Source organism: Nannospalax galili, unplaced genomic scaffold (assembly GCF_000622305.1).
Source record: "Nannospalax galili isolate Female #2095 unplaced genomic scaffold, S.galili_v1.0 scaffold436, whole genome shotgun sequence".
NCBI classification, from domain to species: Eukaryota; Metazoa; Chordata; class Mammalia; order Rodentia; family Spalacidae; genus Nannospalax; species Nannospalax galili.
In genome coordinates this window covers 1,054,409-1,070,147 of record NW_008337921.1, presented here as the reverse complement: position 1 = coordinate 1,070,147, position 15,739 = coordinate 1,054,409, and the positions used below count along the sequence as shown (strand labels likewise).

At 54.2% G+C, this 15,739-nt stretch overlaps 2 protein-coding genes across 4 annotated transcripts in view; one reads left to right on the top strand and one right to left on the bottom strand.

The window, feature by feature from the left end:
- Sorcs2 (sortilin related VPS10 domain containing receptor 2) overlaps positions 1–15,739 on the top strand; it is a 412,336-nt gene that overhangs the window by 185,663 nt on the left and 210,934 nt on the right. The window lies entirely within an intron of this gene.
- Psapl1 (prosaposin like 1) lies at positions 8,758–11,302 on the bottom strand. The gene has a single exon (XM_017798090.2). The coding sequence runs from the start codon at positions 11,287–11,289 to the stop codon at positions 9,694–9,696; it is 1,596 nt and encodes a 531-aa protein (XP_017653579.1). The 5' UTR covers positions 11,290–11,302; the 3' UTR covers positions 8,758–9,693.

The following is a 15,739-nucleotide window of genomic DNA, read 5'->3' as shown; positions in this document are numbered from 1 at the left end:
TCTGGGATCCAGCTGAGCAGAAAGACACCCACAAGGTGTCACCCCGGCCTTCAGTGACCAGGCCTCTCTACTCCTCCACATAGGGCCCTGGGTAAGGCGTGATCCTTTGAGAGGTCATTGAGTGACTGTTGATAAACTCTTTTCTCAAAATTTCTCCCTCAAAAAATTCCTTGCTTTTAAATATAACTCAGGATCATTATAGAAATTTTGGGAACTTTAAAGTAGATGAGACATAAAAGCAAATCCCTGTGTTCCTGTGTTAGTTCCACCCCATGAGATTAAAACTATTAATATCGGCAATGGATATTCTCGCCAGGCTTTTTAAGATGCAAATATATACATGTTTTATAAATTTTGAATCCCAAAGGAATTATGTATTAAACATTTTCTTATGCTCCAGTGTATTTTCACAGCCTCTATTTTTAATGGCTGTATAATACACTCTGATCTAAAGAAGGCATTATTTATTAACCACGTTCTCAGTTACAGAGGTCTGAGTCATTTTCAATTTTCACTAATGTGAAGATGTGAAACAGAGAGCCATGGCACCCGTCCCTGCGCACGCCACACCCCTGTGCGAGCCGCACCCCGACATCTTGGATAGCTTGTGTATGGGAAGTTCTGCGGACCCTGCTGAGGAGGAGCCCTCTGACCCTGACCACCTGCATTAGTTACTTTTCTCGTTGCTGTGGCAAAATACCTGACAAAGGCACCGTGCAGAAGGAAGGGTTGGTTTCTGGCTCGTAGTTTGAGGGTACAGTCCGTTATGGAGGAGACATTGTGGTGACAGACGTGTGAGGCAGCTGGTCACATCCCATCCACAGTCAGGAAACAGAGATGAACGCTGGTGCTCAGCTCGCCTTCTTGTTTTGACGCTGTCTGGGACCCCAGCCCATGGGATGGTGCGGCCCACATTTGGGGAAGACTGTCTTCCTGTCTCAATTAAACCTCCCTGGAGACTCCCTTAAGATGTGCCCAGACTTCTAGACCCCACTGATGGTTGATATTAGCTGTCATGCTGTGACTCTGTCCACAGCCTGTTGTCCTCAGCACTGAGCTGGCTGCTGTGTCGGGTGATAGAGGTGACTAGCCAGTGTCTGCATCTTCTAGCCTGGACACATACACACAGCACCTGGGCCAAGGCAGGAAGTGGGTACACGTGGAGCCTCAGAACTTACACGGAGCCATGTCTGTACATTCCACAGTTGAAGGAGTGGAATGATAAATTCTTTTCTCAAAATTTCTCCTTCAAAAAATTCCTTGCTGGTTGAGCTCCCAGCAGCCCCACTCCGCTTACTGATGGGAGCCACGGTAAACAGCTGTGACTACCAGGAAGGGACAGGCTGCGGGACAGGTCATTGTTACCAGCAGCTGTCTAGGGGACAGAAGGGAGGTAAAAATCTGTTTCTAGGATACTGAGATTGTCCTGGTCAGAGGACGGTGCTGTCAGACCCAGAAGGCAGAAAGAGAAGCTGGGACTCCATCCTAAGATGGTCTTCCTACTAAGTGGGACCTCATGGGGACCAACTGGCCATAGTCATTAAAGGCACCAGAGCCAACTCTGTGGGCTTTGCTGGGGAAGCTAGGAACCCAGGTACTAGCCCTGGGTGGCTTCTGAGACGTGGACCGAAAAATGACTGACCTCGCCCGACTCAGGGCCTCCAGGAGCCTCTGGCCTGCTACCCTGGCCTCTGGCCTGCTGGTCACCTGTACACATATGAATCTCTGCAGCACAGAGCCCTTGTTCTTTGAGTGCAGAGATGGATCTCTCCAGAGGGCGTTCACCCATGTCTGCTGTTCCTCACAAACACTGGCCTTTTGAGTCTACCCAGGAAGGGCTTTCTGAACCTGAGATTGGCAAGCCCTATCTAGATCATAGGCTGTCTGCACTGGCCCAAGTGCCTAGCCAAGACAGGAGGGTTAAAAGGAGGTGGATGGAAGTGAAACCCATGGGTGGCATGCTGCACAGTCTAGGTAACCACAGCCCAGCAATCCCAAGGCTTAGCTGAAGGCATCTCATGCATATAATAGCCATGGGGAGTTACCAGCCAGGCATCTACTGACGTCTTTCCTCTAAGCAATAACAGGAACCCAGGTTCCCTCCATGTTGTGGTTCTACACACTCCCTGCCCCTGACAGGCCTAGGCATCCAGTCTGTTCCTGTCTTAGGCAGAAGAATCAGCTTGTGGGAGACTCTAGCCTCTCTCCTCTGGCCTGCACTCGGTCACATAATTGCTCTGAGTTAAGAGAGACTGGGAAATGTGACCTATTGTACAAGTGAGGTGGGACTTGCTGTGACCACCTGGCCAGCTCTGATGGAACCCAGTCATAATAGTGCTGTGCACCTCAGGGCCAGCAGACCCATGTGCAAAGCAGGCTACCCTTTGGACTGGCTGTGGGACCCTGGGAGTCTCTTCCCTTGGGACCCAGAACCTCCATCTTCACAGGGATACAATGATAGTCCCCTCCCTACAGGGTACTATGACCTCTGATATAAGAGACCTGGCTAAGCATGGACCCCAATACCTATGGCCACTTCAGAAAAAGTGCTCCAGGCCTTGATTCTGTTGAGAGAGCAGACCAGTGAGTGTCGCGGGGACTTGGAGCAATTCTAGAAGTTTCTCCCTTGCTCAGCTAGAGGAGGTGTCATGGGCCACTGGAGGCAGGTGTTTAAGCATGGTGTGTGGAGGGTGGCTCCAGTATCCTGTTCAGACCTGTCCCCTCGCTCTCTCCCAGAAAGCCTTGTGGCTCCAGACCCCCCCAATCTAAACCCACAGCAGTGGCACCCCAGGGAGGGTGTTGGGATTCAGGACTCGCTGCCTGCTGGGCCTGCATGGTATGCGTGATGCCACATGAAGCTTAAGTAGTCCACAGGCTTGGCACTGAGCCACCTGCCGCCTCTGCGCCTGCCATCCTGAGGATGGGAGGGGCCGCCTGCACTTCGCACTTGCTCACCAGCAGACGGCCACCATCACTTGTTTGGCTTTGTTTCCCTGTGTGGAGAAGGAGCCCCCTTTGGCCCTGTTCCCAGTTCTCTTACATGTTGAAGCTCCCTGCTGCTCAGCCCCTTCCTTGCCCACACTTCATTAGATTTCAAATTCCACTCAGATCCCCAGTGGGGCTGCTGGCCAGAGGCATGTGGAAGGCGGTGAGCTCTATAGGGTCAGTGGGAATAGTCTAACCCTGTACCACATACGATCATCACACATGTTCTAGGGAGTCCTTACATCCATGACTTCTCCATCACCTTCTCTCTACTGAGAGGTGACCTTAGGGGCAGCCAGAGTCCAGCTTTTAATATTGGAGATCTGAGTTCAAGTCCTGGGTCTGCCTTGTATAACCCATGTGGCCTTGGGAAAGCGGCTCACTGTCTCTGAGCCCATGCCTGAGAAATGGGGCTGTCTGGATAGACTTAATTCGAGGGACCAACCTCTGGATGTAGAGCAGACAGTCCAGTGCGTGGCCTCAGATGCTGGTTCACACCATTTTCTACCACTTTGAGCAACATCAGTTTCTTACAGTGGTGGGACAAAGGGGCCAGGTTTCTAACTCTTGCTGGCCCCTCTGTCGAGTGGAGTATGTGGCTCTAAAGTGACAAGCCCAGCATCTCTTTCCACCAGGTGCTGGGGGCAGTAAGTGTCTGTGCCACAGTCCTGGCCCCTGAGGGATCCAGAGGCTCCATCACCACATGTTCCCATCACCTGCATCCCTCCTGTCTCCTCTTTGACCTCCTCCACGTTAGGAGAGCTTGGTACCTTGTGTCCTCCTGTACCCCGGGAATGGGGTACAGAGGGTCACTTGTTGCAGAGGAAGGCAAGGAGGAGAACCTGACTTCTGCTTTCCTCCTGACCCCTGATTCCTTACTCCTCACTGGTGAAGTAGAAGGTAGGATTGGACAGACTGGCACTGTCTCAACCAGCTTTCTATTGCTGTAACAAAATACCCTAATCCAGAAAATTTACAGAGCACAGAGGTTTATTTAGCTGACAGTTCTGGAGGCTGGAGAGTCCCAGAGTATGGCTCTAGTGTGCTTGACCTCTGGTGAGGGCCTCATGCCACATCATCCCCTGACACCAGCCTCCCATGACAAGGCAGAGAAGCTGCTGCCTGGGTCTCTCCTCTTCCTATAAAATCACTGATGCCACCTTGGGGGCCTCCTTCAGACTTAACACATGCATTCTGGAGCACATGATCACCACACAGCAGGTAGCCTCCAGCCTGGCCCTCGCCACCTTTTGCTGTTTCCCACACCATTTTGAAGATAGAGTGCCCTCCACTGCATGGATGGACTGTCGCCTGTCTACTCTGGCTGGGCTCCTCAGTCAGCTTAGTCAGCCTAGTAGGACCTGACTCCCCATCAGCCTCTATCATGGCTTACTCTGTCTCCCGCTCTGGGCCTCAGGTCCTTCCCATATGCCCTGCTGGACCACAGCCCTCCCTGTAGGGCAAGGGGTTTGCTTACAAGCAGGGGGTTGGCCCCACACCCCTGATAGAGTCTTGGAGCCCCTGCTGCAGCCCAGCAGCTCTCTCTCTAGTTTTCCTCTGTTTGTCAAGGACCCAGAAATGACTGCCTGTAGGGGAGGGGCATGGGGACCCAGCTGGACTGTGTGAACTGAGGTCTACGCAGGTCCTGGTGGCCTCATGAAGTTCAGCGGAGCTGGAGGGAGACGACCAAGCCCAGCCCCCTCTGTGTGCCCGGTCCTTGTTTACTGCATGCCAGGGTCAGTGCCCCTCAGAACCCATCTCTCCTTCACGTCAGCCACCAGTCAGCCCCAGTGGCTTTCATTCTGGATGCCTGGAGCTTGGACCTTCCTCTCCAGCCCTGGGTACCCCCCACCTGGCCACCTACCCAACTTTCATGACACATAAGAGTCCCCCCCCCCCAGCGTGGACTTGACCCCTGCCTTCCCATCACACTCAGAAGTCCATGTGGCCCTGGACACACCTTCTAGAACCCTCATTCCCTAGCCCCCCACCAGCCATCCACATGCAAGTCCTCACACAGGCTAGCCACTCCACTTTGCAGCCTTCACCCGAGCTCTGTCCTGAGTCCTCTAACCCTGACAGAGCAGCTTCCTGCAGAACACCCTCCCCACAGCCGCCTAGAGACCCCACCTTAAGTCTCTGTCTATGAGGTGCTGTCTCTCTGCTATTTTCTCTACAGTGTGTTTATTAGTGTCCTGAGATTTACATACAAAACTTATGATTTGGGGACTATTTTGACACGATTTTAATGTAGTTTTCCTTTTCAAACATCGCTGTTGGCATTATTTCTTTGTCTGTGGCTCGTCTGCCCTGTGGGTTAAGAGGCTCGAGGGAGCAGTGGCCTTACCTGTGAGAATCGATAGGACGGTGCCAGCTTTCCCCTGGCACACAGACCCTCCCTGGTAAGGAAGAGTTATGGCATCTTTCTTGATCTTCAGCCTGAAATACTGGCCTGGTCTATTCTGCTGGGATGGACTAGGCCCCACGCTCACTCAGCACCTAGCTAGGGGGTCAGCCTGGACATCCCATGATTCCCTTGGGGAAATGGGGCTTTCAGTGGGTTTGGTGCTGAGTGTGTAAGAACCATCAGGCCAAGAAAAGCAGGAACCCCTAATGTGTAGTTTTGGCCAATGCCATGCTGTAAATTCCTCTACTGTGCTGGATGCTTTAGTTGACACACCTGCGTGGAGGGAGCCTCAGTTGGTGAATTGCCTCCATTGGACTGGCTTGTGGCCGTGCCTATGGGGCATCTGCTTGATTTTTGAGTGATGTGGGAGGGCCCAGTCCACTGTGGGTGGTGCCACCCCTGGGCAGGTTGTTCTGTGCTGCATAAGAAAGCAGGCTGAGCAGGGGCCAGGGGAGCCAGTAAGCAGTGTTCCTCCATGGCCTGTGCTCCAGCTCCTGCCTCTAGAGTCCTCCCGAGTTCCTGCCTTGGGCTCCCTCAGTGATGAACTGTGACCAAGGAGATATAAGCCGAATAAACATTTCCTCCCCAAGTTGGTATTGGTCAGAGTGTTTTGTTACAGCAATTGAAGGCAAACTAGAACACCCACCAATGCCAGCTTCAAGCTATCCAGCCCTGTGCCTGGATGCAGAGCCAGAAGAGGAGCTGCCATCGTCGACTCTCTGCAGCCGTACGAATGGCACTGGCTCTCCATCCTTTGGGGCTCTGGAAACTTGCAGCATTACAGGATCTTGTGTGCCTGTGGACAGTGGTCTGGGAAGACATAGCTGACGTCACAGAGCAAATGGAATGCCACCACTCTGGCCCCCTGGCTTGTCACTCTCACTCCTCATATTTACCTGGCCCTATGTGAGTAGCTGGTGATAGAAACTGAGGTTCGGGGCCAGGTAGTGGGTGTCATCTCTGGGTGCCTGATTTTGGAAAGCTCTGTTAGTTCTGAGTGTCTGGTTCCCCCAGCCCCTGTAGAAAGTCTCAGTAATGGGCTGTCCCTGGGTAGGAAGGCTCAGGAAGCGCTATGTCTGCTTCACTCATCCGAGTCTGGGAACCCTATGACCCTAGAAGTGTCCCCTGATCTCTGTGTGTTCTGCCTGGACTCTGAACCTAACCTCGGAGCTGTGGAACTTGAGTATGATAGTCCTCTGTGCTGGGGGAGGAAGTCATGAGGAAAGGTATACCTCTCCTCCTGGGGGCAGGAGGCCTCAGCAGGGCTTGCAGCAGCTCACGTCAGAGAGTCGCAGTAGAGGACAGCGGAGCAGAGGACATGGTTTTGTCATGCACAGGTACCGGGAGGCTGTTTTGCATTCAAGATTCTGTACATTGTCCTGCCACACTACCACCACAGGCAGCCTCCCAGTTACCTGCGGAGGGTCACCCAACTGGTGTGTGTTGCCACCAGTACTCTAATGTGGGTTTGGGAGCATCAAGGCCTGTGGTCCCTGGAGCAGCTCCTGGGAAGCTGGCAAGGGTGCGGTGCTGTCCCCAGTGTAGAGGCAGAACAGATCCCTATTCTTCCTGGACCCGTGGGCCCAGCACAGGAAACCGGGGAACCAAGATGTGCTGGTCCAGGTGTGGTTCTTGGATTCCGGGGCTGGGCAGGCCCCTCGCTCGGCTTGCTTCATCTCTTCAGATCGGCCATGCACCACGTTTGCCTGAACTTGGCAGCCAGCATGAGAGCCTCGGGTTTTCAGTTGTGCTGTGCGCCCCAAGCCCCTATCCCCAGATCACTGCGGAGCGACTGCAGCCTCCAGAGTCCTACAGGGCTGGCCTGAGTGGCCTTGGACAGCATCCTAAGTGTCCCTCTTGATATCAGATCACTGAATCCAGGGCCCAAAGGCCCCACCAGTGGAAGGGGTTACTCTCTCTTGCCATCCTTGGGGCTTCCTTCCCTTGTGGCCTAAGGACTGTCATCCTGAGAAACTGGTTTGGGAGTGGTGAGACTTTCCCCTATTCTGAAACTGTTCTTGCTGTCCTAAATAAATGGCTTAACTCATATGTTACCCTCCCAGGTTAGAAGCCCAAGAGCAGAGGGTGTCTAGTATCTCCTTTGATGGCAGCTTGGGAGGCAGCAGCAAGCTGGGCTTCTGGACTGCCATGTAGGTGTTGGGAGGCCCAGGAGGTCCTTTCCTTCCAAAGCAAGGTGGCAGGGGGTCACTCAGAGATGATGAAAGGGCCCGGCCCAATCTAGAGTCACTTGCTCTGACCAGCAGAGGACTTTAGACTTCCTTTATGTTCCCATCAGCATGGAGGGATGCAAAGCTCTCACAGGGGCAACCTGAGGTTTGAGTCTCCCTGGGGACGTTGGAGAGATTGGCCGTGGGCAGGTGTTCTCACAATGCCACCCCACTGGGCCTGGGTCAGGGCACAAGGAGAGACCCAGATTGGTCACTGTTCACACTCAGGGGCTCTAGGCGTTTTAGAGCACCATACCCCAAACTGCCCAACATCTTCTGGTTGGAGGCGAGTGGGTGAGTTCAGGGACAAAGAGGGGACACAGAACTCCTACCTCCTGGCTTGTGTGGCTGACAATGTCTCCAGGGAAATGTCAGGGAAGCTCTCATATGTCACATACAACTGTCACCAAGTGTGTCCCTAGATCACTGTCAAGCCAGAGGAGGGAGCTTCCCTCTATCTTGGCCCAGAGCCCCTGGGGAAGGGGGTGAGCTTTGGTCAGTAAGTCCAGTGATGTCAGGACATGTTTTGGAATCTGACTCAGAGCTGTGTGGGCCACTCTATGGCAGTGTGCTCACCAGTTCCCACTGTCCTTATCTTGCTCAGGGCTGACCAGTGGGCCCAGGCATACCCAGCCAACAGTGTCGGAATGCAGGACTCCAGAAATTCTGGCTAGGTATGCCCATGTCCCTGCGATGATGGCCCCACCCAGGATGGTTGCCTAAGAGCTCTGGTGTGGCCCTCGGGAGAAAGCACCCACTCACAGCATTGCCCAGCTAGGTCAGGCCTGTTCCATTCCTGCCCAGGCTCTTAGACAATGGTGATCTCTGCACAGGAACTCCTGTGTACATCCCACAAATGTTTGAATGCCTACTGTATGCAAGCCCTGTGCTGGGCTTGAGGCCAAGGGCAGGTATCACATACCCAGGAGCTGTCCATGAGGGGCTTCCAAGGTGTTGGACACTACACACGTGACGAAGCCAGAGGGCACCTTGAGGCAGGCTGGTGCCCCTGCGGGAGGCTTCCCACTGAAGGAGCACCCATGGGAGGCTGGGAGGAGGGGGACACTGCAACCCTGGGGAACCACAAACTTCCATTAGAGTAAGAACACAAACACCGATTTTGAAGAAGGTCTGTGGTTTATATAACACTTGTTCATCAGATTCCTTGGGGTCCCTGCCAGTCCCCAAGATGGATTTTACTCATTTTGGTAGATCAATGGGTGCTTGTCTCTGGGGCAAGGAACTTGTCTCCTCAAATTGTCTCAACATTCCTATGAGGCAGACATGATCCTCCCATTCTACAGATGGGAAAACTGAGGCTTGACAGGTAAAGGACCTGCTCTCCAGGCTGGGGGTCTTGCTGCTGCCTGTGCCCACAGTCACTTCACATCCACCAGGGCCATCCCCAGGGGCTGGCCCAGCATGTTTGGCTATCCCAGCTTAGAGCACACCACAAGACTTCTGCTCAGCACCAAGGTGGCTGGAGTCTGCATGAGAGGACAGGTTCTTCTTAGTGGGACAAGTTATAGACAGAGCTGCTCCTCGTGGGTGGTGGTCACATCTCCAGGTTCCTCCCCCAGAGAAGTTAAGTTCAGAGCCACTCACATCCCACCTTTGGGCATCAGCTTCAGAGACTCCAGTTTGAGTTGCAGCCCAGTGAGTGAGACCCCCACACTGAGCAGAGGGACCAATGGGCCTGACTAGTGACGGTCCCCTCTACCCTTCCCTCTGCCCCTGCCTTGGTTCACAGCTGGGTGTTTCCCCTACATCAGAGGCCTCTGTCAGGTTCCCCCAGGCCTCAGCATCATGGAGTGGAGAGGGAGGCAGGCTGGCTGAGTTAGGGTCGGGGGACTTCCTGATTTTTAGAGACACTTGCAAGGGCAGAGCCACCTGGCACAGACCTGAAGATGAACAGTCCAGGACCAGGAGAGCAAGGTTTTGAATGTCAGCTCCGCCCTGCCCCAGCCTTCTTTCCCAGAGCCTCAGTTTCTCATCTGTGACATGGGGGTTGGACAGCACCCACCTCATGGGGTCCCTGTGGAGGGCAGGAGCCCCTGGGTGGGGCCAGCCCTGTCAGGCTCTGGGTTCTGGTGGCTGCAGTGATGGTTGCTCGTTGTCCTGGGAGGATGGCTTTCTCCACACAAGGCGCTGACAGTGTTCCAGGGCATCACACATCTCAGCAGCCTCAGGACTCTTGCACCAGAAACTGGGTCCCAGGACGCACTGGTCGGTGCCCAGCAGCGGGGTCCTGGAGCTGTGGCAGGCCCCCATCTTCTTGCACAGGTCTGTGGGGTCCATCATGAACTTCAGGCTCTCAATGAGCACGGGTTCATACTCAGTGACAAAGCGGCTACACTGTATCACATAGGGCAGTGGCAGGATACGGCACCCGCCCTTGAAGGCCTTCAGGATGTCCCGCTTGGTGCTCTTGCGGTCCAGGTTCTGGGAAGACATGCCCAACAGCCTTTTGCACCCCTGGCAGAAGCTACCCTGGTTTTCCTCATCCACCAGCAGGGATGGCAAGGTCACCTCAGCCTTGGGGATGGACCGGGCTCGCCTGCGGCTGCCACACAGCCGGATAGTCTCACACACTTTCTCTGGGGTGACTCTGGTCACCAGCTGCACCAAGCTGGGACTGTAGGTGTCCACCAGGGTGATGCACTGCTGGACCAAGGAAACGGGCATCATGGAACACACGTGCTCCAGAGCATGACTGATGAGGGCTTCGGTGCTATTGGTCATTAGCCACTGGTCCAGCTCCTGGATTACGTTGAGGCACACCTCACACGTCAGGCCAGACTGCATCTGCATCTCACTGCTCTTCCTTGGCAGCCCCAGGTCCAGGGAGGGGACCCCATCCACAGCAGCCACCTGTGCCAGCCACTGGGCAGACCCCCTCTGCTCCTCACAGAAGCCCCCCTTGGTGCAGACCTCGTGTGGGGGGAGAACCCTCAGGGTCTGCTCAGCAGGGACAAAGAGCTGGTGGATGTAGTTCTTGCAGAGGGCAGCCAGGCCAGGCCCCAGGGACTCACACTGCTCCCGGACATCCACCTCTGCCAAGCTCAAGTTGGATTCCAGAGCCCCCTGGAGCCGGGAGATCAGCCTGACACAGTCTTGGCACACGATGCCCCCGGGAATCTGTGGTGGGTGGAAGCTGAGGGCCCCATTGGCCAAGAAGGGAGCCATCACCTCAGCTGCATCCTCCTGGGACAGCGGCCTCTCGGAGGTGGCCAGGTGCCTCTGCAGTGGCTCACACAGGGTGAGCGCAGCACACACTGGAGCCGGAGCACTGTCTGGGGCTCCACTGAGCATGCTCAGGACAGCTGGGCTGTGTGTGTCCACCATCCACTTGCACTTGGCTGAGGACTCCTGGTTGGGAAGCCACTCACAGGTCTTCATCATTGCTGCCAGGACGTCAGAAGCGGTGGCCTTGGGGTTCAGCCGGTTGCTGGTGGCGGCTGCCACATCCTGGCACACAGAGCAGGGCAGTGACTTGGTGGTAGGCTTGCTCCAGACGGCACTCTGGCAGTATCCCACTGCCCTGCACCTTGTAGCAGCCTGCAGGTCCTGACACCACACCTCAGAGCCCTTGGCACACTCCTGGGGGCCTGAGATAGGACTGGCCTGGGCGGCCCCCAGGAGGCCAAACAGGAGCAGGGCGTACAGCATGCTGCCCGGTGACTTGTGGTTCCACTGACTGCTGCCTTCACCCTGCCGTTGCTATAAACCCAGCTCTCCTGCTTGGCCTGAGTCCGCCTCCTGCTCCTCCCCAGCCTGAGTCAGAGGGCGCCCCACGCCAGCCTCTCTGGCTTCTGCCTCTTTGCTTTTTGGATTGCAGGGAATATCAACCTTCCCTTCCCAGAACAAACTATTTTCAAAGCCCAGCTTCTACTGGAATGAGACTCCCAGCCTTGTCCCAGCGAGCTCTCCTGGACGTTGGCCAGACCCTTCCTCCTCGGGCTGCAGCCGCTCCTGGGATGTACTTTCCCTCACCGTCCCCCCATGTGCTGCCTTGTTCTGTCTTGACATGCCAGTGCGACTTGGGGTTCTTCCTGAGTGGGCTGCAGGGGCACAGTGGTCCCTCATGTGAGGTACAGAGAGACATTCTGTCCTGGGTTGCACAGGGACTAGACTAGGAGAACTGAACTCCCAGAGTGACTTCTTTGTAAATGGGCCTCACGTGCCTTCCACAGACACTTATTCTAGGATCTCATCCTCACCCATGAACTGAGTGGACCCTTGACCCCACAGTGCCTGTGCGAAGGCTGCTGGCATGCCCGACCCTTCATTCTAGAGACTTCTGTGGAAGGCCGAGCGTGGGCTTGCCCCTCGCAGATGCGTACGAGGTTACAAGGTGTTTGCTGAGGCTCACATTCACAAAGGAGGCTTGTTTCACGCTTGGCTCATCTGTTGTCTTTCTTTGGTTCCTTAGTTTTGGAAATAGGCATTAGGCAAGAGCGTTGGCACTGGGCAAACACACAGGTGGCCTGAGTCTCATCCTGTTGGTTCTGTGGAGAATTCTGGAGCCAGCTTCACCTGGTATGATTGGCATGCAGTTCACTGCTCCCACAAGAGTGGGCAGATCAGGGGCCTTGGGGGGCTCCATGGAAGCCCTGATACCTTGGTGGTGTAAAGCCCACAGTGGGCATCTGTGGCTCAGGTCCTAGGTCTCTGGGTGCTCAGAGACCCACTTGCCAGCTATGTGGGGCAGGTGCCCCAGCTACCCTTGCAACAGCCTTGCGAGGAATGCAGATGATACCTCCCACCCTGTCGTCCCTCCAGGAGGCTGGGCTGCAGAGGGAGTAAGGAATGAGGCTTGCTGAGCTCTTCAAAGGACTGCCAAGGGCTCCATCTCCTTTGGAGCACGGGAGGGAACAGGCTTGAGGAAGAGGTGAGGCTGGGTTCTCTTGGCTGCGGGGACCCAGGGGGCCGGCTGGGTGAGTTGTACACAGAGGTGGGGCTGCAGACAGGTTGCTCTTATCTAGATCTGACTGGTCAGGCGGGGCTGACTCACCCTCCACCTCTTTACTGTGCTGCTGCTGCTTCTTATACAACACCCACTCACTTTGGAGGTTCAAGCATTTTTTTCAACCCCACAATCAACTCTTTGTTTGCTAAATGTGTGACCTGACATTTGACTCAGTTCTGACACTGACTCCCAGAGTTCATCCAGATCCTGCAGTTAGGGGCTCAGATTATTCACTGGCCTAGACCTCAATCTATGCCTCTGACCAGCATCTGAGTATTGGGGTTCCTACCCTTTCAGTTACTGCTAGAAAGACTCACAGAACCCAGGGAGGCCCTGTGCTAAAGTTGATCAGTTTGCCTGCAGGACCCAACGTAGGAACTGCAAGGGGAGGGTGCCCACATTGAGAGATGAGGCAGGGCATGGTGCCTCTGTGCCCTCTTTGGGTGTGCCAACCTCCAGCCCCTCTGTGGGTTCTCCAGCCACAGAGAATTGCCAAATCTCATTCTAGAACTTCACCTAGAGGGCCCTTACCCAGAATCATGGGTGAGGGGTGTCAGAAAGTTCCAAAGTGCCAGGCTCTCTGGTGGCATTCTATCAGGAATGGCAGCCCAAATCACCTCACTAGCATAAATACAGGTGTGATTGAAGGGGCTCAGTGTGCCAGGTCTGTCACTCAGAAAATGCTCAAGGATTTAGGAGTTTGTCGTGTTTAATTTTTGATGTAATTTTTAACTTAGAAGACATTACAGAAGCAATTCCCAGCGCCCTTCCCAGTTATACTTGTGCATTTGTTCTGTTGTTTTCCACATGCCTTCCTCCTCTTCTCAGCCATCCATTCATCCAGTTTTCTGTTTGTCCATGTGTCCATCTGTTCATCCATCCATCTATCCATCCACCCATCCATCCATCCATCCACCATCCATCCATCCATCCATCATCCATCCATCCACCATCCATCCATCCATCCATCCACCATCCATCCATCCATTTAATTTTTGATGTAATTTTTAACTTAGAAGACATTACAGAAGCAATTCCCAGCGCCCTTCCCAGTTATACTTGTGCATTTGTTCTGTTGTTTTCCACATGCCTTCCTCCTCTTCTCAGCCATCCATTCATCCAGTTTTCTGTTTGTCCATGTGTCCATCTGTTCATCCATCCATCTATCCATCCACTCATCCATCCATCCATCCACCATCCATCCATCCATCCATCATCTATCCATCTACCTTCCATCCATCCACCATCCATCCATCCATCCATCCATCATCCATCCATCCACCATCCATCCATCCATCCATCCATCTGTCCATCCACCATCCATCCATCATCCATCCACCATCCATTCATCCACCCACCATCCATCCATCCATCCATCCATCTGTCCATCCACCATCCATCCATCATCCATCCACCATCCATTCATCCACCCACCATCCATCCATCCATCCATCCATCTGTCCATCCACCATCCATCCATCATCCATCCACCATCCATTCATCCACCCACCATCCATCCATCCATCCATCCATCTGTCCATCCACCATCCATCCATCATCCATCCACCATCCATTCATCCACCCACCATCCATCCATCCATCCATCCATCTGTCCATCCACCATCCATCCATCATCCATCCACCATCCATTCATCCACCCACCATCCATCCATCCATCCATCCATCTGTCCATCCACCATCCATCCATCATCCATCCACCATCCATTCATCCACCCACCATCCATCCATCCATCCATCCATCACCTATCCATCCACCATCCATCCATCCATCCACTCATCCATCCATCCATCCACCATCCATCCATCCATCCATCCATCATCTATCCATCCACCATCCATCCATCCATCCACTCATCCATCCATCCATCCACCATCCATCCATCCATCCATCATCCATCCATCCATCATCCCTCCATCCATCCCCCATCCATCCATCCATCCACTCATCCATCCATCCACCCACCATCCATCCATCCATCCATCCATCACCTATCCATCCACCATCCATCCATCCATCCATCCCCCCACCCATCCATCCATCATCCATCCATCCATCATCCCTCCATCCATCCCCCATCCATCCATCCATCCACTCATCCATCCATCCACCCACCATCCATCCATCCATCCATCCATCACCTATCCATCCACCATCCATCCATCCATCCATCCCCCCACCCATCCATCCATCATCCATCCATCCATCATCCCTCCATCCATCCCCCATCCATCCATCCATCCACTCATCCATCCATCCACCCACCATCCATCCATCCATCCATCCATCACCTATCCATCCACCATCCATCCATCCATCCATCCCCCCACCCATCCATCCATCATCCATCCATCCATCATCCCTCCATCCATCCCCCATCCATCCATCCATCCACTCATCCATCCATCCACCCACCATCCATCCATCCATCCATCCATCACCTATCCATCCACCATCCATCCATCCATCCATCCCCCCACCCATCCATCCATCATCCATCCATCCATCATCCCTCCATCCATCCCCCATCCATCCATCCATCCACTCATCCATCCATCCACCCACCATCCATCCATCCATCCATCCATCACCTATCCATCCACCATCCATCCATCCATCCATCCCCCCACCCATCCATCCATCATCCATCCATCCATCATCCCTCCATCCATCCCCCATCCATCCATCCATCCACTCATCCATCCATCCACCCACCATCCATCCATCCATCCATCCATCACCTATCCATCCACCATCCATCCATCCATCCATCCCCCCACCCATCCATCCATCATCCATCCATCCATCATCCCTCCATCCATCCCCCATCCATCCATCCATCCACTCATCCATCCATCCACCCACCATCCATCCATCCATCCATCCATCACCTATCCATCCACCATCCATCCATCCATCCATCCCCCCACCCATCCATCCATCATCCATCCATCCATCATCCCTCCATCCATCCCCCATCCATCCATCCATCCACTCATCCATCCATCCACCCACCATCCATCCATCCATCCATCCATCACCTATCCATCCACCATCCATCCATCCATCCATCCCCCCACCCATCCATCCATCATCCATCCATCCATCATCCCTCCATCCATCCCCCATCC